Source organism: Aplidium turbinatum, chromosome 1 (genome assembly GCF_918807975.1).
Source record: "Aplidium turbinatum chromosome 1, kaAplTurb1.1, whole genome shotgun sequence".
NCBI classification, from domain to species: domain Eukaryota; kingdom Metazoa; phylum Chordata; class Ascidiacea; order Aplousobranchia; family Polyclinidae; genus Aplidium; species Aplidium turbinatum.
Window position 1 is genome coordinate 47037250 of NC_137472.1, and position 21364 is coordinate 47058613.

The following is a 21364-nucleotide window of genomic DNA, read 5'->3' on the forward strand; positions in this document are numbered from 1 at the left end:
ATCTACTAATTGCTTGAAGTTTGTGACAAGAAGTATAAAGATTCAACAATTTGAGAACACTAAAGAACACTATTGTTTTTAAAAGCTTCATTGGCTACATTGTTTTGTTGCCAATTTGTTCAACGCTTCAAGAGCTCTTCCCGCTTGTCCGCTTTCTGAGACAGTCAGTGCGTAGGTGAGTAGAGACAGTGTGTAAGGATCATTCAACGTCGCGTTGAGATTTGATTCCAAGTATGCGCGAGCGTTTTCAGCAGCGTCAATGATTTCCTGCAATTTTGAAATCATAGAAACGTTTAGTTGCTGACGTGTAGGCGGATGGGCTGCGTAAGCCTAATTGAAAGGGAAAAAGTTCTCAACAGGTGGAATAAATCTTTAAGCTGGGTTTTTAGCTTATATACATTACAGTTAAAATACAGTGTGCAAAAAAATAATGTTGTCAGTGGATCACTTTAGCTTTGCTTTCTTTCCCTTATCTCAGTTATGACAATGAGTTCACAAAGATTTGTCATTACTTTACTAGTTTCTTTTACTTTCAATGGTTTCATCAATTTGCCATATTCATTGTTTTTTATCTAATCTATTAGATAGCTTCAAATTAATTAATGCACTGTGGACACTTCATGAAACAAAAAATTAGCGGATTTCAACAAAAACATTTTGCGCTGGCCACAAAATGTTGATAAACTATTAAACTATTAAAACTATTAAAATATTTTTTTCTACGCATGACCAGAAAAAGCATAAGCAAAACGCAAGACCGAAAGAGGAAATTAGTAGGCTTTCAACATCATCAGCACTTACCTTTGTTTCCCTATAGTAAAATGTTTCTCGAAGAGCTATCACCACATATGCTGTCAAAGTAAGTGTGCTGTCTACTCCACCCTGCACATCAGTCAGTTTAAAGCATTTTCAAACGTTTATAAGTATCTTATTAAAAATATAAAATATACATAAAATGTTTTTTTTTTCAGATAAAAAAAGTCTTTTCATGTTAGCTATTTTTGGGTATTTGTTATATGTTTGAACCATAGTCCGTCCGCCCAATAGCTCAGTTGGTTAGCGTGTGACTTTTTGAACGAAGAAGCTTCAAGATCAAGCATCGCTGCTTCGACTCTCAAGGTGTGCGCTTGAGCAACGCATTCTAAGAACTGCTCTCCATTTAGCTGCACCTAATGAATGGTGTAATTCCTAGACAATAACACTTTACAATTGGAAACTTCACTCTGTCAGTCTAGGTAACCGGCCCTGCGCCTAAAGCCTCTACAAGAATGCAAAACTATCAGAAAGAACCTATCAAGGCTCTGTCAGTCCAAGGATAAAGATTCATAACCACACCAGCCACAAGCTGTGCTAATCTTCTTTTTTGATTTTAAACTACAACAAACTTATTTTATAAGCTGTCATATCCCGCTTGGTGGTTAGTAGCCGCCTCTGAATTGGTAGGAATGTGTTCAGTACTTTATCTGATGATACCAAAGACTTTGAAAGTGGTAAAGAATCTTATTTCTGCTGAACGCTCAGCAATAGAATAAATTCACGGTAATAATGTACTCGGCCGCGCTTTTATTTATACGTTTGCGTTGAACACTGCCGGTTGTAAAAGAGCTGAAACCAATGCATTTCTACGACGAATACACCGCTAAAACACGCATTGTTATGCTCATAATGATCAGTCAATAAAGGATATCACAAAAATGGGATGTCTGAACCTGTAATCCAGTGCTCCAAACTCTTCCCCTCTCAACAAAAGATCCATTTTTGGTTTGTTGTGATAATAGAAATGAAAGAGCTTCCGTCAAAACTCGCTCTTCAACTAATTCTGGTTGTAATTGCTGAGCGAATATAAAACACTTTGCCACAAAAGCTGTCAACCATGTGCTTCCAGCTCTATCTCTCTGCCCGAATGTGCTAAAAGATCCATCTGAACGTTTATATCTGAAAAAGAGAAACAAAAAATGTTTGAAACCAAATTTTTCTACGTTGGAAGAAATAAGTAGAGAATTCGTTTTCCCCAAAGTGTTTCCACTGATAGAAAGAATCGGATTAAAAAGACTTTAAACCAATAATTCTTGTAATAATAATCATTACCTATAATAATTCGTTGCTGTTTCCATTTTATCATTAAATATGAAAAGATTTTCTATCAAACGAAACAACACTTTGTAGGCCACACCTTGTCGCGTGCTTCATTTTTGAAAAAAAATTATACTGCTTCACTTCTTACTTCAATTGGTTCATATAGCCATCTCTAAAATGCCGGTAAGCTTCGGCACGTTTTTCTTCTGTTAGCAAGCCGGCATGGTTCAAATACAACGTCACAAAAACGTCAGGAGCGAACGTCGCCATGTTTTGTTCTCCACATCCACCTGGCGCTCTCAATAAACTCTGAAGATTGTTCATTGCGCTCCCGAGAATGTCGCCTATTCAACAAAGAATGTTTGCAAAGCATTCAATGTACTAGTTATAAGTAGCCTATAAGTATAATAACTGCTAACATGTGACATAATAAAAAGCGATCAATTTGTTTTGTTGTCGTTTCTAACAGGAGAAAGACAAATTTTCAAAAAATAAACAAGAGAAAAGGACTTGCACAGTTGATTATTAGACTAGCTGTAGTTTTACTGCACAGCATAAACAGCATTTCACTATTGCACATAGCAAAGAAGCCAAAATTTTACAATGAAAATCCTAGAATAAAGCCAAAAATTACCGTAGACGTGCAAATTGACAACAGCTGAACCCGGTACAGCACCACTTGGCAGCCTCACCACCAGTTCATCTGTTGTAGGTTCCGCATGATTTTCAACCCTGTTTATTAAAGATGATGCAGAATAGCACTGTTGGATGCCTTCAGGCTGCAATTCAAAGACAATTTATTTTATAAAAACACACAATAAGAAAGATGTCGGCTTACCGAAGCAAAAGTTTTAAATGAATTTAAATACTTTAGCTTCTGCTTAAAATCTTTTGTTCAGACCTGGGCTGGCTTTCTTCAATACTTTTTCAGATTTGTAAAGTTCCTTAACCTAAAATTAAACAAGATTTTATGGAAGAATATAATTTTTGGTTTCATTTATGAATTTGATTATATTTATTTTTTAACCAATTTAGCTTTGTGTTTAAACAAATATGAAGTTTTCTGGATGAGATTTTGTTTCAAACGAGTTCGATTCATTAGGATTAATTTTTTTAGGGGGTTTTGTTTAGATTTGTTAACGTATGTTTACTTCATGACGCATTCTGCATGGTACGATTCTAATGCATTGGCCTTTCGTGTTTCTTTCATGCGCGAAGCGAAACCAACTTGCTACGATCTCGAAATAAAAGATGACAAAAGAATTTTCCGTAAAAATAAAACAATTTTTTTGTTTTGAAAACGTTTTTAGCGTGAAAACTAAAGTTGCTTATGATAGCTAGCTGTTCCAACGACTATGGAAAAAAAAAAAAAGCTTAGCCAAAACTAGATTATTGAAATCCTTATGTACTATGAATAAAACTATTGACACTCAATTTCAATTTTATAGACTATAGCTACAAATTTTACACAAATCTAGTTTTCATTGGATAAATTTAGTCAAATAAATAGTAGCCTATGGGTCTTGAACAACAAATCATTTCACAAATATTAATGCACAAATAGCAATCAGAACAAAGTCAAAATTGCCAGAAGTATTTTAAAGCAAACTCCCTAATCCCCTATCAAAGTGGTTTTACAAATTTTAATTAGATTTTTTTTAAATTCGATTTGGTGTCGCCTACAATTGTTTTTCTAGATCCACTGCTAGTACTGTATCATCATTTTGTGATCTTTTTATTTTGTTGTATCTTCATTTACCTTTACTGAAACGTGGCGAACCACAGCATCAGTAGCAAGGTCGGACCTTGCCGAAACTCGAATAGGCCACTCTCCAAGCAGATTAAAGCGGAGCGGATATTTTACTGAATAGGATCCTCCGGCAGGGATAACAAAATTACGGACTTGTCCAGCTGCCATAGGGTCGTCTCCAGGTCTTAGCAAGTCAATTGCAATAAACTTAGAGTTTATATGTAATGTCAGATCAACCTAAAAATATAAATTAACTATTATGAGGCGATAGATTTGTTGATTTAAAACAGCTACTGTTGTATAATTTTGTACTTTTTTGATTATTCCTATAGGCATTTACAATGTCCAAATACATTGTGAATGTAATAGACAAAACAATACTCATCAGAAAATATTTACAACACGGCTTGCAGATTAGAAAGAGGTATATAATTGAAGTTAACTTTTCTATATTGCAAACTCAAGTAGCCATGAAAGTGTATCTTTATTACATTTTCATATTTTTGATTTTCAGTTGACACTTTCTTTGGCCAGACGAGAACAATCACTCACCTCAAGGTCTCGATCAAAGTAGTTGAACACAACAACTTGAACAATGGCAATTTCTCCTCGAGTAACTTTCAAAGGTAAATTCATTGAAATGAAAAAGTCTCTGAATACGGTGAGCTAAAAAAGGAGATTAAATTCAATTTGTAGATAATCAAACAGTCACCAAATAGCAACAAGCAAGTAGGCCTTAAGCGAAGTAAATCATTAAGCAACTAAACCACAAGTTAAGGGTTTTATAACTGTTAAACAATGATACAAAGACTTTGATTCTTATAGGCTTACTTTATAAGGATTTGATACACCAAGACCATATTCATCCGACACAGAGAAGCTTGTTACCACCCAAGATGTGATGGTATCCGGTGTTTTGGCTGATATAGTTGCTGAACCGTCATCACTGCGAAACAGTAAAGTATCACTAAGACGTAAATAAGGTGATTGGAAGACTTCAGTTTGACAATGAAAGAAAAATGGAGAAAAATATGCAGAGAAATTAGTTTTCTACTTTATATTTATTGTTTTTAATGATGAAATTAGCAAAAAAATGAATAGAAAAGCATTTTTTACTTGGTCTCGTTAACTTCTGCTAGGTATCATCCTTTTTTTGCTTTGATTGTGCATTAACAACAATATTTTTATTTCCGTATCCTATTAATGCGGATATCTTCTCCTTAGTTATTTTTTTTAACGAATTCTGCAGTCCATCATTAGTATAATTTGTTTTAAATTTTTTAGGGTAGCCTACCAGTGAGCAGTGATGTCTGCTACATAACGGAATAGCAAGAGTCCTGTGTTAATTCAATTCAGCAAGCTATTTTATTTCAAATTTCTTGGACGCATCTTACAACGGAATATACAATCGATAAAATTGGCTAACGTGGGTCCTACTGCTCGTTTATACCAATATATGTCAATTGTTAAGTAATCTAAGCTTTATGATCTAACTTTTGCAATACCCGGCAATTGTATTTTCCCAAATCCATGTCTCTGGAAATTCAGATCGTTCGTTGCTCTCTTGCTGGCCATCACCTGAACTACTTTCAAGGACGCTTCTGCCACCAGTCACTCTGCTAATTTCGAGATAAGGAAAGTCTGAAACATAAGCAATGCGTTTATGTAGGGCTTAGGGGAAGGTGAGGTAAGTTGTGCCAGTGGGTAAGTTGAGCCACCCCCTGTAACTCCAAAAATAAAAATCGCATCAACTTTCTATTGCCATCTACCTGACCGTTTATTTTATATGGAGCTGTTCTGTAAATATTATGGGCCTTTGTCTCGTAGAAAGACCGAAAAACTGTTTTTAGTGATTTTGGGAAGCTTTTTGAACTTTTTGAAAAAAAAGATTTTTTGAGTTGTACAAAATGTCTGTGGCATTCACCTGTATTGATATGTCTAACAGTAATCACTAATGTTAGCTTATTCAGAAACTATTAAAGTGAGGTTGCTAGCTCATATATGACTGGAGAAATTCCCGTTTAACTTTTACTGGCGGCCTTGAGGTAAGTTGAGCCAGTGATGTACAGGTAAGTTGAGCCGGTGGCTCAACTTACCTCACTTCAGCTGCCAGTGTTAAGTGATGATATATGTAGTCATTAAATAGATAACAGAGTGTATTTTACTTTTTAATAGTCTAAATCTCTGGAAAAATAATTTGTCCATTAGTCTATTGAAGTTTGAACTTATTTGTAACCTGAAGCCTACTAGCAACATGCAAGGGAAAACCCGACCTGTGCATTACATTGGTAAATTGAATGCTTCAATGAAGATGGAGAAATTGAGGCCAACTTTTTAAAAAAAGTGCCTGGAGAGTCCGAGGAAAAGTTGTCCTTTGTCTTCACAGCAGACGATGAGTGTGCTTTTCTTAAAGAGAATGTTGTTAAAGCTTCCTCACACGACCACTTGGAGAAACTTTCTGTCGTCAGCAGAAATTCCGGTTTCCATGCTCTCTTGATCAGTGGCATATGGAATAAGTTTAGATCTGACAGACAACGGAAATTGATTTAGAAAATTCACATTTGGAGGTTTATTTAATCAGGATTGTGTATTAATTCATCGTTTTATTTTCTGCACTGCAGCTCAGTTAACACGATCTGCTAGTACTACATTGATTTAACGTCTGTTGACGTTTGTTGACGATGGCTGGGAAGTGCGCAATTTCCAGTCGAACTGTCACAACAAAATAAATTTATCCTTTCACATGTTGCTCTTTCTTCCTGGTAGCAGCTAAGTGAACTGCTACCCAACCTGTCTTCTTTCTTACTTTCGACTCAAGTTCCACATGTGTTGAGTGAAGATTACATATTGTCAACAAGAGACTGGATCAATTGTGAAGTGGAATAGTCACTGCACACTCTAATACGTCCGTCCGAAAGATTTATCACATCGTACTTAAGAGCGCAGAAGAACTTGGTTTAAGTGCGGCACACTGGACGAACCACATGTGGAACACGGAGTGGCAAAATCACACCTCCACGCTCCGTGACTTCATACCCGACGCCAATCCCCGTCCACCATGGATGTCCCTCGCAAGGCTTGCGTGGGTCAGGCTTAACCTCCTGCGAACTGGTGTCGGCCGCTTTCGTTCGGACATGCACAAGTGGGGCCTGGCTCCTTCATCAGAATGCGAGTGTGGTGCAACGGAACAGACCGCAGACCATGTCATCCACCACTGCCTAACCCACCGGCCTCCACACGGTGCGCATGGTCTGAGGGTCCTGGACAACGAGACTGCTGAGTGGCTGAAGATTTCCTGCCCTCCAATCTAGCCTGGAAAGATTGCTCATATGCCATCATCATCATCACATCGTAAAAGGCCGAACCACGTTTCGCCAAGCAGCGAAAGCACGAGTTAGTGAATAGAGAAAAAATAATGAGAGGTTGTCGCTCAAGCATGACAGTGCATCGCAATGATGACGTCACCATTTTGTCACAGTCCATGTTACAATTCGGGACAAATAGCTGGGCAATAATTTCGTGAACATATGAATTGCATAACATTTTATATGTAGGCTACCATTGCTACAGCTTTTGTTATTGAACTTAAATGAGTGGCTCAACTTTCCTCACACCCCGGCTCAACTTACCACGTGGGGTAGGTAAGTTGAGCCAAAATGACATAATATTTAAAACATGTCTTTTTTCAATATTCTTATGAGATATGAAAAAAAAAATTTTGTTAAATTAAAGCCAAAGCATCAACCATTATGCTGCCACTTTCACTTTTATTGTAAACCAAGCGGTTTTCTTAGTAGAAGCGTTTAAGTAAAAAGTGGCTCAACTTACCTCATCCTCCCCTACTGTAGCCTAAGCTTGATGATTACTGATAACTACCAGCTTAAATATAATATTTGATTATTGCACAGTAGCCTACAGTAGTATAGTCTTCGGTCTACTCTATGCCGTTAATCTGCACAATCTTTTAACTTTTCATTGTATTTGCATCATAGAATCTCAAAACACCAAAGCTTAACCTTCGGTCATTTTTGAAGAGCTTCACTACTCCTTCAGCGATTAGACCTTAACAATTTGTGCAACTGACAGGCAATTTTAAGTTTATTTAACTTTTCAAAAGTGGATAAGTTATACTTTTTTTTTCATTTGTAGGCTCACTTTGTATTGAATGAAGAATCATTCATTGCCTCTTATTGGCTGCTTATGTGATGTTTTTACAAAATTCTAAGGTTGGTTTAAACTTTAAAAATATTGTGTAGAAAATAAAAAGGTAAAAGTTTGACCAGAAACCTAGAAACTGAAGGCAACGCATACAAAATTAAAACTATCTTCATGTTTTAAACTACAATCGGTTGTATCTGAAAGATCAAATTACAACTTTGGGGAAAAGTGTTTTAGTTTGACTGCATGAAAAACCCCATTGAGAAAATGATCAAACATCTGTGATAGGGGACAAATGTGCTGCTACTTAATCATGAGTAGGCTACTTTTTTTAGAAAAGAAAAAATCATCTATCACATTACTTGGAGTGGGAGCTTGATAAAGGAAAGCATCCGTCAATACTATAATCCCAGCTTCCTGTAAAATCAATGTAGACAAAAGCATGAAAATATTCTAAATTGACAAATGGAGACATTATTTCTGTTGATTGACGAGTAATATTTCAACAAGATTAAAATACGGCTCTTGCTATGAAACAAATACTATGCTGTAAAAAATCTAAATAAAAATGATGGCAGGAAACCGCATGATGGCTGAAATGTCGACAGGATTTGCGAGATGCCGTACAATACCCTGAAAGACATAGGATTGATCCGATTAAAAATTACGCGGCCATGACTAAACAAGATGCTTGTAACATGCTTGAATGTAGTTAAGATGATTGGCTTCTTGCCCTCTCATCAAATTAATCAAAATCTTTAATCACCAGGCATAAGTCTCGATTTTACATGAAGGAAATCAACATGATTGTTTATTGTGCAACAAACAACTTAACATACCCGAAATACGGTAAAGGCATCTCTGGCACCGGATGGGATGGGAAAGTACCAGTAGCGGAATAGAATAGGGTTAAAATTATTGGAAGGAGAATATTCATTCAAATCTTCGGAAACCTGAAAAAAAAAATTGTAAAAAACACTGTCTTGGAGAAATTAAAGCAATTTTAATAAAAATTAATGACCTACACTAGTACAGCTAGAACGTTTCACAAGTGTACAAAGCAACTATCGTGTTCATTTTCCGTGAAAGCACTAGAAGTACTCTATCTACACCAAAGTCTCCCAATAAATAACAATTAAATTCGTGCGCTAATTGGTGACTGTTCGTTTTTGCAGTTATATCAATGTAGCCTGATCTTGAGATTTTTGCGTTACGTTTTAGCACTTAAGGTTTCATATTTTTTCAGCGCACGCTCGTATCAGCGACGTATTTAGTGACAGTTAGTACAAACTGCTGTAGTTAGCAGTACAAGAACAGTGCTTTCGTGTTTTTTTAAGTAAGCTAAAATGACAAAGGAAAGAATAAATAAAATTTTGTTTGTTGATATGCAAACTTTCCATTCGTCAAGTAACAGCAAACAAGCTACAGCTTATTTTTTCTAAAGTTCATGATTAAAGCTGACCCTTTCTTCAGTGATGTCGCTTCCAGTTCTCAGCAGAAGGACGCTTTCATCTATCGCTCGCACGCCGATGTATGAGCCCGGTGCTGAAGTTTGGACGCGAATGTCCACGTCCGTTTGTACATCGAGTCTGTCGGAAGGGCCCTCAACTGTGACCTTTCAAAAGAACACAAAAAAATAAAATAAAGTTACAAAAGCACAATTTGTTTTTGTTTTTTTGTGAGGCAACATGTGTTGCATTGAATAATTCACACAGTTTACATCAACTCAAATTTTAAAATCCTGAAACTAATTAAACTAACTACAAACGTGCTGTTGCGATTGCTTTACCCCAACCTGTACCCCTGTCAGCTACTAATCAGGCTCTTTGATTGGTAGGATGGTAGGCATGCAGCGTAGTACGTTGTACTGATAAAAAGAACGGACGACATAATTATAGCTATATGAAACTCATAAAGGTATTTAAAATATTTTATTTATTTATGTAGATTTTTAACACTAATATAATGAATTCATCAAAACCTGGTTTTGTAGTTGAAAGGAAACAGTGATTCGGATTTGATCGGCTACAATTTCTCCGTCCTCTCGTACATAATAAACCAACACATTAACGTTCGGAATCATTGTATGAGTAGTTTCAAATTGAAAAGGGAATACTTTTTCGCCGTTCTTTTTTACTGAGATAGTAGTTTGTCTGATGACTCGTCCCCGAGAAATTATCTAAAATATGATCAAGTGCTCAAAATTCGATTTAGTACAATACAGTACAATGTCAATTAAAAATTCATTTTTGTAGGAAATTAAGGAAGTAAAATTAGCTGCAAAAAATAAACCTTGTCCAGCAATTTTTCAAGTTTCATCAAGTTTAAAACTGAACTACTTGCAAAGCAATTAGGTCTACTTCACTACACAGTACACAGCAGAGTAATGTAGGCTACAGTATAAAAAACAAACATTATAAATTGTAACCTACAGGTAACAGGACAAAGCAAGTTTCTTCATACGGTTGCACGTGGTTTCAAAAGTGACTTTAAAATACTGCATGGTGCTCCACAAGAAAGCATTTTTTACCTGGACATTGAGCTGACTGACAGGTTCTGTCGTCCTGATGCTTAGGTGAGCTAAGCTTCCGGGTTCGACAGTGCCTTGTGTTGTTGAAATTTGCAGGAATGAATCCGAAGGAGATTCAGCGCGGTTTGCCGTCCATTGAGCTCGATAGCGGATGTTTTCAGCTGTTTCGTTGACATATGGCTGAAAAGCGTATATGCATCATTTGCACCGATTGTTGGACATCGTGACGGTAGGCTACGTCATGGCGGACAGCAATCCTTTTTTTTTTATTATTATAAAATCAAAAAATGTTGGATGCCGGTTAAAATTTTCAAAAGCATTTCTTTGGTGTACAGTTTCGAATACTAGACAAACAAAACAAAATAACCTTAGCGGCATAACATAATGCATTACGCACAAAACAAAATATACTACATAATAACTTAAACGTTTTCGACACGTACGTGTGTCATCAAGAATTAACTCTGCAATAAACAGAAAATGAAAAATTGTGAGATAGATTTGACTATAACTGTAACGACACTCCGGACTCAAAAGCACAAACTGAACAAATGATACAAGAATGATTACGAGTATATTATACGTTGGGATTCTTCGAATGTTGTGCATCAATTTAGTTGTTTGCGTGACGCAAACCAGACATACATAATATACGTTGGTGTGTCAACCAGACATTTGTTGACAAGGGCCGGAAAGCACTTAAACCCAAACTTAACAACCAAAAGTGCAATTAAAGAGCACATGGCCTCTTGTAAACCGTGCACTGACAATGTCTCGATCGACCGATTTAAAATCATCTCTCGAGGCAGATCTGATTTTCTGACTAAGATCATGGAAGCCTTAAAAATCAAACGTAATCCGTCTCTCAACCGGTAGTTATTCGCCTGTGGCTCATTGTTCTTTTTGTGTGTGTTCTAATTGTTTATCAAATGCATGTAGTTTACCCCTCATGTGACCTGTTTCTCATCGTATAATTTACTTGTAATCATTCTTGCATCATTTGTTCAGTTTGTGCTTTTCAGTCCGGAGTGTCGTTACAGTTTAGTGCAAAGTCAAATTTATCTTACAAGTTGCCTAAAAAGTGACCAAAACAAGCTTGTATTTGTCAAAATTTTCTGGGGGCAAGTCCTCCACACCCCCTTTCAGTTCGTTTATTTGGACATTAAGATTTGCATCGCATTGTTTAGTTATGTTATAAATTCTACTTTGTTGAAACTCTGATCCTTTCCAAACTTTTTTTCTTGATCCCCTTCTGCATTGTCGGCATAGACTAGTAACTGTTTGTTTTCATAAAATCTTAAAGTTTGTTTATTCTTTGCTAAAATGATGAATGTAAATTTTTTCCCTACATTGAATGAGTTTGCCGCCCTAGACGCTTTCTGGTCGTAGCAATCACTACACATATTAGGGGCCCACTAGTGGAGGGGCGATATGGTGCTCACACGGCTCCGCGTATGTGCATACAGATGTTAATCATATTCTACTGAAAATATTTGTGTTTTTTGTATAGTTATGTTTTTAATGCTTACCCTAAACGTAACGGACGTAAAATTGTCTGTTCTTGCTTTCAAAGTTAATACAATGACTCCGTTGTCTGGAATGTCGAAAACCAATGCTTCATTTTTTTGGAGATCTTCAGCATCAAACCCAATAGTTTGGACATATCTGGAAATAAATTCATGTACATTTTCATCAGAACAGCAAGTCGTGCAAAGTATCCACGAAATACAGCAATTGTTTTGATCATGCATACAAAACCTTTTTTTTACAAAACCAAACTGTACTATCTGTACCATCTTTCAGTATTCATCGTACATCTACTGTATTCATTGCTTTTCTTTTCAGGTTTTTGTTTTTCAACTTTGCACCTGTAGGCCTAGAGTCAAGATCATTATTAGCTATATCCATCAAGTCCCACTTAGCCTACGACATATATTTTCAACATCTAGAGATCAGACGAATACAGTAGAGATGGTGAAACGATGTAAAATGACATTCTTTGTGGTTGGGGCTGTCCCTTACTGCCAAAGAATAGTTCGTCCATTGTTTTCACTATTGCGATCTTTCGAGAAACCAATCTGCCAATGTGCGATGATATTATAAAAAAATTTAAAGCCTTTCACTGTTTCCAGCGTTGTCAGGCAACCTTAAATGCCCTGACTAAAACATGTACATGGTACAAGAAGCAACCTTAGGTGAGTACGAAAAGACTGGTCCAAGTTACACATTTCTGTTTCCGAGTTACATACTCTTATTCTCGCATCTAGCAATACTAATTATTTCTTTAACTATGCAACTAGAATATTACATCTGCTGCACTTCAAGCTTAGTCACTAAGCAGTGTACCAGCATAATAAGTGACAAAAACTTTATTGCTTGAAGCTCTAGGATCCAGTTTCTAATCTCAAGTGCAACAAAATTAAATTAATTCGAAGGGTAGGAAAAATTCAAACAAGGCTGCCACATTTCTCAATCAAATGTGCCGAAATTTCGTTGATTTGGATTATTTCAACTCTTGATTCAATTTGTTTACAAACCATGAACAACAAACACTTTTAAATATAAAATGGGTGTTGGTCCAAACTAAACAGTGGTCCAAGTTTCACAACTTTCCTTTAACTTATACGAAAGTAGCGTGATTCCTGAATCTTAAACATAAGTTTGTGTGGAAATCAATATTCACCACTCTAGAGTCCCAGAAGAATTCTACTCGCTACAAAAATGTAAACCCTATTTTACACTTCACCGGGCAGATCGCGTGTACAATTGAGCAAATGTCTTCTTTCAACTATTTTGGTTCCTTCGTAACAGCGGACGCGCGATGGAAGCGAGAGAGGAGAAGGAATAGGTCTAACTGAAAGCGCTTTCAATAGACTATGACCTATTCGATTATTGCAAACTGTTTGTCGTATCCAGGCTACACCCGGTAGTTGAAAATTTAGATTAAGTGGACGGGAAGGCAAGGAAGCCAATCTTCGTGTCCACCTTCAGGCATATCTTTAAGTGTCCTGCCACAGACACAGCCACATGCTCTTGAGCGGTGTCGAACCGGCAACCTTTTGATTGCCCTTCCAGGGCTCTCACCACTCGGCTATGCAGCCGACACTGAAATCTGAATACTGAAACAGCAATCGAAAGGGCGTCGGTTCGACACCGCTCAAGAGCATGCGGCTGTGTCTGTGGCAGGACACTTAAAGGCATGTCTGAAGGTGGACACGAAGATTGGCTTCCTTGCCTTCCCGTCCACTTAATCTAAATCTTCAACCACCGGGTGTAAGCCTGGATACGACAAACAAAATTGCAAACTTTCCACTCATCTTTAGGTTCTAACCGCATCGGTTTAAATACAAACGACTTAGCAAGCAACTACGGATATGTACAGTACCGGTACTAGCGCCTTTGACTGCTATCTAGCGCAGAGGTGAGCCTCCAATAAGATTTGAAGCTTGGATGTTGGTAAGGTTTGTATGTATACTGTATGTCTCCATGGTTTAAGCGCAAAACAGAATCGCTGCTGTTCACAGTCGAGTCGCTGGCTCAGAACCTTTTGAACTTCAGTCGTTTTTTTTCGGTAACTTGCTTGCTGACTGGAGGTATATCACTTTTTGTAACTGGTATATTTTTTGTCTGGGGCTCATTAATAAACAGTAAGGCAATAATAACCTACGATGCGACACAAGATATAAATCTGCCAAGTCACAGAGAGTAAATTTTTACGGTTCTAGCTTGCAGGTGAAATGGTTTATGCATTAAGTTATTCAGTAGAAAAACAGTGCGTTACGATATATAAATTACTAAGAAAAATTCGCTTTAAAAGACACTAAAAAATGCACGCCAGCACGGGGTTGCTACTCATGTTTAACCAGCTGGTAGGCTGCAAAAGATAGTTGTAAGAATTACCTATATTGAATTTCCACAATCAGTTGGTTATTTTGCTTATCTGCGTTCATTAAAAGCTTTCCATCTTGCTCGGAAACTCTAATCTAAACCAAGATGTAAAAAAACAATTAATCTTTTGGAAAAAAAAACGAAAAAATACAATTCTAAGAGCTTACTTCAACACTTCAATTAACTTCTGAAACTTTATAGGGATCAATTGCGTTTACTGACATAAGTATTATTTGATAAGCATCACGAAGACTGGACATCAAATTAAGGTCTTTGACAAATGTACATATGAAAATCTAAACACTACATACAGCCTACTGTGTTTTCCTGCTTCCATGGGCTAATAAAGCTTTTTAAGCATGCCAGTAGACGATTACTAAATAAACGTTATTTAGAAACCTGGAAAATCTTACATAAGCAGTGTAGTCGAGGCCAGGCTTAATCGTGTCCAGCCGGAACAATGTGTCGACTTTGATTTTGGTTTCCATAACTTCAACAACAGAGATACCCGTAAACTCTATAGCAGTTTGCGCTTCAGTGACTTTTCCAACTGCAGCCAAGCGTCTACGGGAAGTTCCATCCCATTGTAATGCATCCATGATTTCTTGTTTAGTAAAGTAAAACTCCATTTGTCCATCAAAATTCTGAAAAATAACAAATATTAGTTTAATTATTTGTAAATAATGGATCTAGAGGGTGTATCTTCATTTGTCAATAGTTAACACTGAAACGACGGAGGTGTCGAAATTGACACTTTCTAATTTTCGCCAGTTCTATCACCATGAGAGTTTCAGTAGCTTCATGTAACGGCAATGGCGTAACTTTTGAACTGTGTTGATAGACATTGTGAAAAGAATCATTTTTTTTATCAGATGATATACCTCTAACAAAGAAAGTGTCGAAGTTGCAACTGGTTGATGAGCTGAGTAGCGTCTTTGCAGACAAAAATGCAAAAATTATACATAACAGAACAAAGGAAGAACTCCCCAGATCTTTCAGAAGGCGACGAAAATGTGCTGGACAACAATAACACTGTAACCATTTGCCAGCACTCAGTGCCGGTCTTTGGGGTGTGCAAACCGTGCGATCGCACAGGGCCCGCAACATAGGGGGGCCGAATTTTACTCAAAAAATTAGGGATTGCAGATCATACTGTAATGTAGCCTACTGTCCCTATCAGAGAATGCAGTATGCACCGGTATCCAAGTACCGGTATTTTTGTCGAAGATGCTCTCAAAATGCACCAAGTTAAAAGTAATTTTTCAAAAATTTCTGGGGAGGCCCCCCAGACGCCCCGCCGCTGGGTGTCGCTTTCGGCGAACACGGCCGTCAAAAGCCCTCCCCTTTCAAAATACCTAGCTACGCTACTGAATCGGATTATTGTCATTGGGGCCCGCAAAGCGTATTCCGCACAGGGCCCGAAATACCCTCAGACCGGCACTGCCAGCACTGCTGAAAGCCAACCGGCGGAAAATGCTATACTGGTGATAAGAAACTTATTGAATGCAAAGAATGTGTCGCGCATCAATAATAATTGTCAGGACACTGTCAAAAAACTACAGTTTTAGTGTTAAGAACTTATAATTTGTTGTCCTGACTTAGTCTGAAACTCAAAAACTACACATGTCAGCTTAAATAAATATTTTACGTGACCTAGAGTGATGTTGTTTCGCTAATAGTGAAGGTATCGATTCGACACTTTTCGTCGTTAGCGGTATACACTTTTTCACGTCGTTCTAGTAATTAATAACTTCTCACACATGTATTCCAGAGTTAACAACATGACAAGATACATCAGAAATGTATAATTCAACGTCTAAACATAAAATCGTACAACCCACTATCAGTTGGTTCTATTTTGCCTAGCTAGTTTGTTTCACAGTCATATGAGACCAAGCAAAATGTTGTTTTGTAATGCACATTTAATGTAGATGACACAGTGATGCTTGGCTGTATGGTGACTTGCACGATATTGCGATTTTGAAACCTTTTATTTCTTTTGAGCCAAGCGTATTTTTATAGTTTGGTCTAAAAATATAAGCAATTCTGGCAACCTTTCTTGCAAGGCTCAAATTCTGTAATAAATTCCTAAAATCTAAAAAATTCCCTAATTCTAACTTTTTGTTCCCAACAACCTTCATATTTCTCACCTTACGACACGCATTTTGAAAGTTATCAATACCTATTCAGTTATTTTGTTAAAAACAAAACTCTGTGTCAATTGTTTACGAGCATGATTTTAAAATGATGCTGGACGCAAAAAAATTAAAATATTTAATGTCTGTTTATTTAGATTAAAAGGATTTTGTATAGTTTGTAGTTTATTGAAACCCATCCCCAAGATCAAGGGCTTCTCAAGTGCCAGCTGTACCAGTCTCAGAACTGAACCAAAACTCTTTCTTTGACATGTGAAATAAGTTTTTAACAATGCATTATAAGGGCTTTACATTACAACCTTCACTGTCCTTCGAATTCTTCTTGTGGTTGCTTCTGATCTTCCGTACACAAATTCCAAGGAGAGGGTCAAGGTAGCTGATCCTTTTACAAGTTCACCATACGTATAACTGGAAAAAAGTGCTCATTTGTGCTTAAAATAGTTTGGCTAAAATTATATTAAATTAAATTATATGCTTGCATTATATTTATACCAGTAGTTTTAACCAACTTCAATGATCTTACGATCTAAATTGCGAATCCGATTTCAATTTTGATAAAAATTTCTAAACTCGATTTTAACACTGTTAAAAATTAAGTGATTTAAAAACGTGTCAGAGTTTGTATTAGAGTTGTTCAAATTGTATCACACTTTACGCTTAAACGGAAAGCAATGGAACCGTCTCTTTTACTTGCTTTAGTATTTCTGAAAAAGATTCATTCCTCACTCACGAAGCAAAGTATAGAAACTATGTAGATTTAACCGGTTCAAACTAGTTTATATCATCAATCTTTTGGTGCGGTGTACCATTAAAGTCATGCATTTTTAAGAATATAAAAAAGATGAAATTAATTAAATAAACCAATGACTTGTATTTTTTGAGCTTTTGGAACAGAGTTTATCCCTTTAGCACCCCATAACCAGCGTCGTTTTCTGCGTCTGCATTGTAAGTGTTTCTATCCTAATGTTTCATTTAGCTTACGTATGCCCGGTTAAATTTTAACATAACCTACTTGTACGTATGAATTTGTATTATGACAGTACGGTATCTTACGTTCCCGTTAATTTGATGGTAAATCTTTCAGTCTCGGGACATATGTATGACGGTCCTTCTACTGACACTTCGAACTTTGGCAACTTGTAAAACTCAACAACGACAGAAAGACTTTTTTTGTATCCCTGAAAATAAAGAAACAATACAATCGTAGATATGCAGATTTTAGTTTGCTTAATGCGCTAGTAACACTTCAAGTGATTATATACGTTAACTTGTTGTAACCTCGAAGCACTCTATAAAAGCATATGTTCAGTTGTTCACCTTATTAAACGATGTTGCAAATACAGATCCGTTTGCACTTCTAGGCCACTTATTCCATTGTTGTCAAATTTGTTTGTCAAAAGTTTGTTTTTTGTTAAAATCATATGTATCCCATTGTTAGCGGTTTTTAGGCTATATCCAATTGAAAACTATTTTTTAATTTTTTTAAGTGTAGGTCTTCTACTCTCTTTCACGTGCCAAATATTTACTCTACATTCAATAGTAATATTGCGTCGAGTTAATGTTCGTTAAACGCACAGAAATTTTCTTCTCATGTCTTTACCTTGATTGTCAATATTTGTATGATATCAGATACATGGGCCCACGTCTTAGTACACAAAACAAAGAATCAAGTAAAACGATATTTAAAACTACTCAACAAAATTTCAAGTAAATCAATTCTTTCTGGAAAGCCACAAAATAGTTGTGTTGCTGTTGACTAGGCCCATTGTAACTTAGTTTAAATAGAAAAAAATTAATGTGGAGAGTGGCGTGATTGTCCATGCATTAGCATTAGATTACGATTAGCCTACTGTTTGAGCATTAGACCATCTTTTGAAATAATTTTACATTACCATAACAGTGTACGTGATTGTCCATTCTCCGTTGCTTGCTTCATTTGTCAGTGGCAATTCATTCCCAACTACACCTTGAGATAGAGAAGCATTTCTTTGCAGAAGAATTACATTTCCATTGGGATCCTGTACCTGATAATCAGCAGTTCCCCTAACAGGTCGAAGATCGGGCTGCAAACAGAGTCCACGAAAACGTACTGAAAAGAAAAATATATTTCAACAGTAGGCCTACAAGCATGAAAAAAGCAGAATGCACTGACCCTAATAAAATTTTACAAACTTGAGAAACATAACTGTACGAGCTGTAAGGGTTTGTCGGGCTTTCTTTTATTTTTAAAAAGCTAAAAGCTTGAAACACTCTGATGCAATTCCAACGACTAACCTATTCTATAAATAAGCGCCCGGGTAAAGTACATAGCCAACATCTATCTATATGGCACAAAGCAACTTTCTGATTCGCTGTTTAGGGCAGTGGTTCTCAACCGGAGGGAAATTCTTCACTAAAGGGAAATTTTGAGATTCGTAGGGGGAGTTTTGTTTGAAGATTGTGAAGTTTTCAAGCCTTGTAAGTTGGCTTAGACTAGAGCTTTAGAGCGTGTTCGAATTAATTTTGAATTAAGATGTTTCCACACACTAAATACACCTTGCGACTTCATATCTCTCATTCAAAAGTCGAGAGCATCAATTGGTAATGAAAAGAGTAGACAGCCTCTGTAATGTCACAGATACTACGCAGCCCATATCATAACTAGAGTCGCCTTTTTGGGAAAGCGAATAATCACACGCAAAGAATTTTAGGTAGCTGATACTACGGGGGTTGGGGGTTATAATCGGCGTTTTTGTTTTCAAATCCAACTTTAGCCCTGGTTTTAGAATACAACAAATAGGCTACAACAACAAGACAGACTTCTGGAAAAACTTTAAAATTTCCGCCCCCACCCCCCCAACAATGACAATTACTTTTCGCGTTTTAAAACCATAAACAGGCATCACTCAGCAAAAACACTACATTTAACATTATAAAAACAAAAATCAATAAGCGAACGTTCTCGGCTAGTCATACAGCCCTTTTCAGGCCTAGATAAGAAAATATTTTAAAAGAAATACTAAAGAATCATGCAGTATTACAGCAAAAATATGGTAAAATCTAAACATTTCAGAAACTGACAGCTTAACTAGCTCACACATAAACTGTTAATGTAAACGAATTTTTTACAAACTAAATTTGTAGGGAAGATTTGGATTTGAATATTGACTAAAAGGGTCCACAGGGAAACAAGATTAAGAACCATTGGTGTATAGAGTGTAGAAATTCTGGAAATCAACTTCGGAAATTTCCGAAAGTCAATTTCAGGAATTTTTGGGACGTAGTGAACTGGGGATATTACTAGTGTATTTTAGGATATTACTACTATATTACTAGTATGTTTCAATGCGGTTGTGTTCAAACCCATGACTAATATAATTGAAGAAATAAGAGCTGATATCTCTCAACTGTTGTGGTTCTTCGAGATTAATAGATTGAATGAACTGCGATCTCACAGTACGGCTAACTGTAGTTAGATGGTAAAAGGACGGCAGACAGTTTTGCAGCAGGATATACTTTTAGTGTAAAAAAGTATTTTTTATCAACACAAATGTCTGCTTTAAAATAATTATGATAAGCTACAAGCTTTTGGTAAATGATGAAGAGTTCGGTTGTGTGAGAAGAAAGAAAGAAATTTAGTGTCTTTTACCTTCCCACTTTAAAGAGCGTCAATGTGGCCTACTGGTCAGATATATCCTAGTATACTTGAATCTAGTCTACATTATCTTCTAGAAAACTCTCCTTCTAATATCCAATCGTACTTGTTTCCCCAGGTTGATAGATTGCTTTGTCGCTTTGAATGAGCACAGTAAATGCTTTGACAACGAATCTAAACTGTGTTGACGAATCATTGAAAGCTAGTTCCATTTCTCCCGAATCTGACCTTCTTGTGGCCGAAATATTGAAAATGAAATTTTTACTTTCGTCCAAATCAAATGGTATCTGAAGAAACAAAATTTACTATAACAGACTACTAAAGGTAAATCATTCTGTTTTGTGTTCCCAAAATCATATCACACTAACGGCATAGCTCCCAAACAACAAAACCCGCCATTTTTACACTGATTCAACGTCTGTAGACGTAAAATTACAAATTTCGAATCTATGTAAAAATGACGAATTTTGCTGTCTGGGAGGCTAGCTACGTTAGCTAAAGATTTTCTTATTCTCTCCAAAAAAGATTTTTACTTTAAAAACAAATACAAGTCACAGGATGACAAAAAATCATTATTTCATCTTTTGTTCTGCCAATATAAAAATTGAATACACAATACCAACCCTTGTACTAGTAATCCAGTTTAGTTTAACAATAACAATGATTTAACAATAACAGTGATTTAAACAATGTTTAACAATAACAATGATTTTGTAAAGTTTCTTACCATTCCCATATTAACTTCAACAGTAGAGCCTGTAAAAACAATGTTAATATAAATACAAAACTGTAACGTCGCAGTTTATTTGAATGGTACGTTCAAATAAACAAAGTAGTTGCATGATTGAGATTTTTACTTTCAATTTTTCATTAATTTAGATGTAGGATTCAACAAAATGTGAAGTTTTTCAAATATTTTTTAAAAGTTTATTAAAATGGTAGTACAATTAGACCAAGCATAAATTTATTAGTAGATTTAAAAAATTTAATGCGTTTCAAAATTAAGAAAGTAGCCGAGTGAGCTCGCACTTAACAAGTTCATTACGAATTTGAGCTAAATAGATTTTATTTTCGGACTTCAAATTGATAAACAGTCGATTCAATAAGGTTTAACTCTACTTGGTGCCATTTTCAAGTTCTTTGTCTGGACCAGGCCTGGAGTGGAACCAAAA

At 36.3% G+C, this 21364-nt stretch overlaps 1 protein-coding gene across 1 annotated transcript in view; it reads right to left on the reverse strand.

The window, feature by feature from the left end:
* LOC145766441 (CD109 antigen-like) overlaps nt 1–20928 on the reverse strand; it is a 34951-nt gene extending 14023 nt beyond the window's left edge. The window contains exons 1-22 of the mRNA XM_082578157.1: nt 20920–20928; nt 20299–20479; nt 18451–18647; nt 17612–17736; nt 16858–16966; nt 14816–15046; nt 14415–14497; nt 12044–12179; nt 10515–10694; nt 9966–10163; nt 9447–9599; nt 8824–8937; nt 8347–8401; nt 5332–5467; nt 4658–4772; nt 4379–4492; nt 3836–4063; nt 2711–2855; nt 2225–2420; nt 1710–1935; nt 802–882; nt 99–267 (exon numbers count right to left, since the gene is read on the reverse strand). Of these exons, the coding sequence (XP_082434283.1) occupies nt 99–267; nt 802–882; nt 1710–1935; nt 2225–2420; nt 2711–2855; nt 3836–4063; nt 4379–4492; nt 4658–4772; nt 5332–5467; nt 8347–8401; nt 8824–8937; nt 9447–9599; nt 9966–10163; nt 10515–10694; nt 12044–12179; nt 14415–14497; nt 14816–15046; nt 16858–16966; nt 17612–17736; nt 18451–18647; nt 20299–20479; nt 20920–20928 (3181 nt within the window). The remainder of the gene's footprint in view (nt 1–98; nt 268–801; nt 883–1709; nt 1936–2224; nt 2421–2710; nt 2856–3835; nt 4064–4378; nt 4493–4657; nt 4773–5331; nt 5468–8346; nt 8402–8823; nt 8938–9446; nt 9600–9965; nt 10164–10514; nt 10695–12043; nt 12180–14414; nt 14498–14815; nt 15047–16857; nt 16967–17611; nt 17737–18450; nt 18648–20298; nt 20480–20919) is intronic.
* Between the last annotated feature and the right edge of the window lie 436 nt (nt 20929–21364).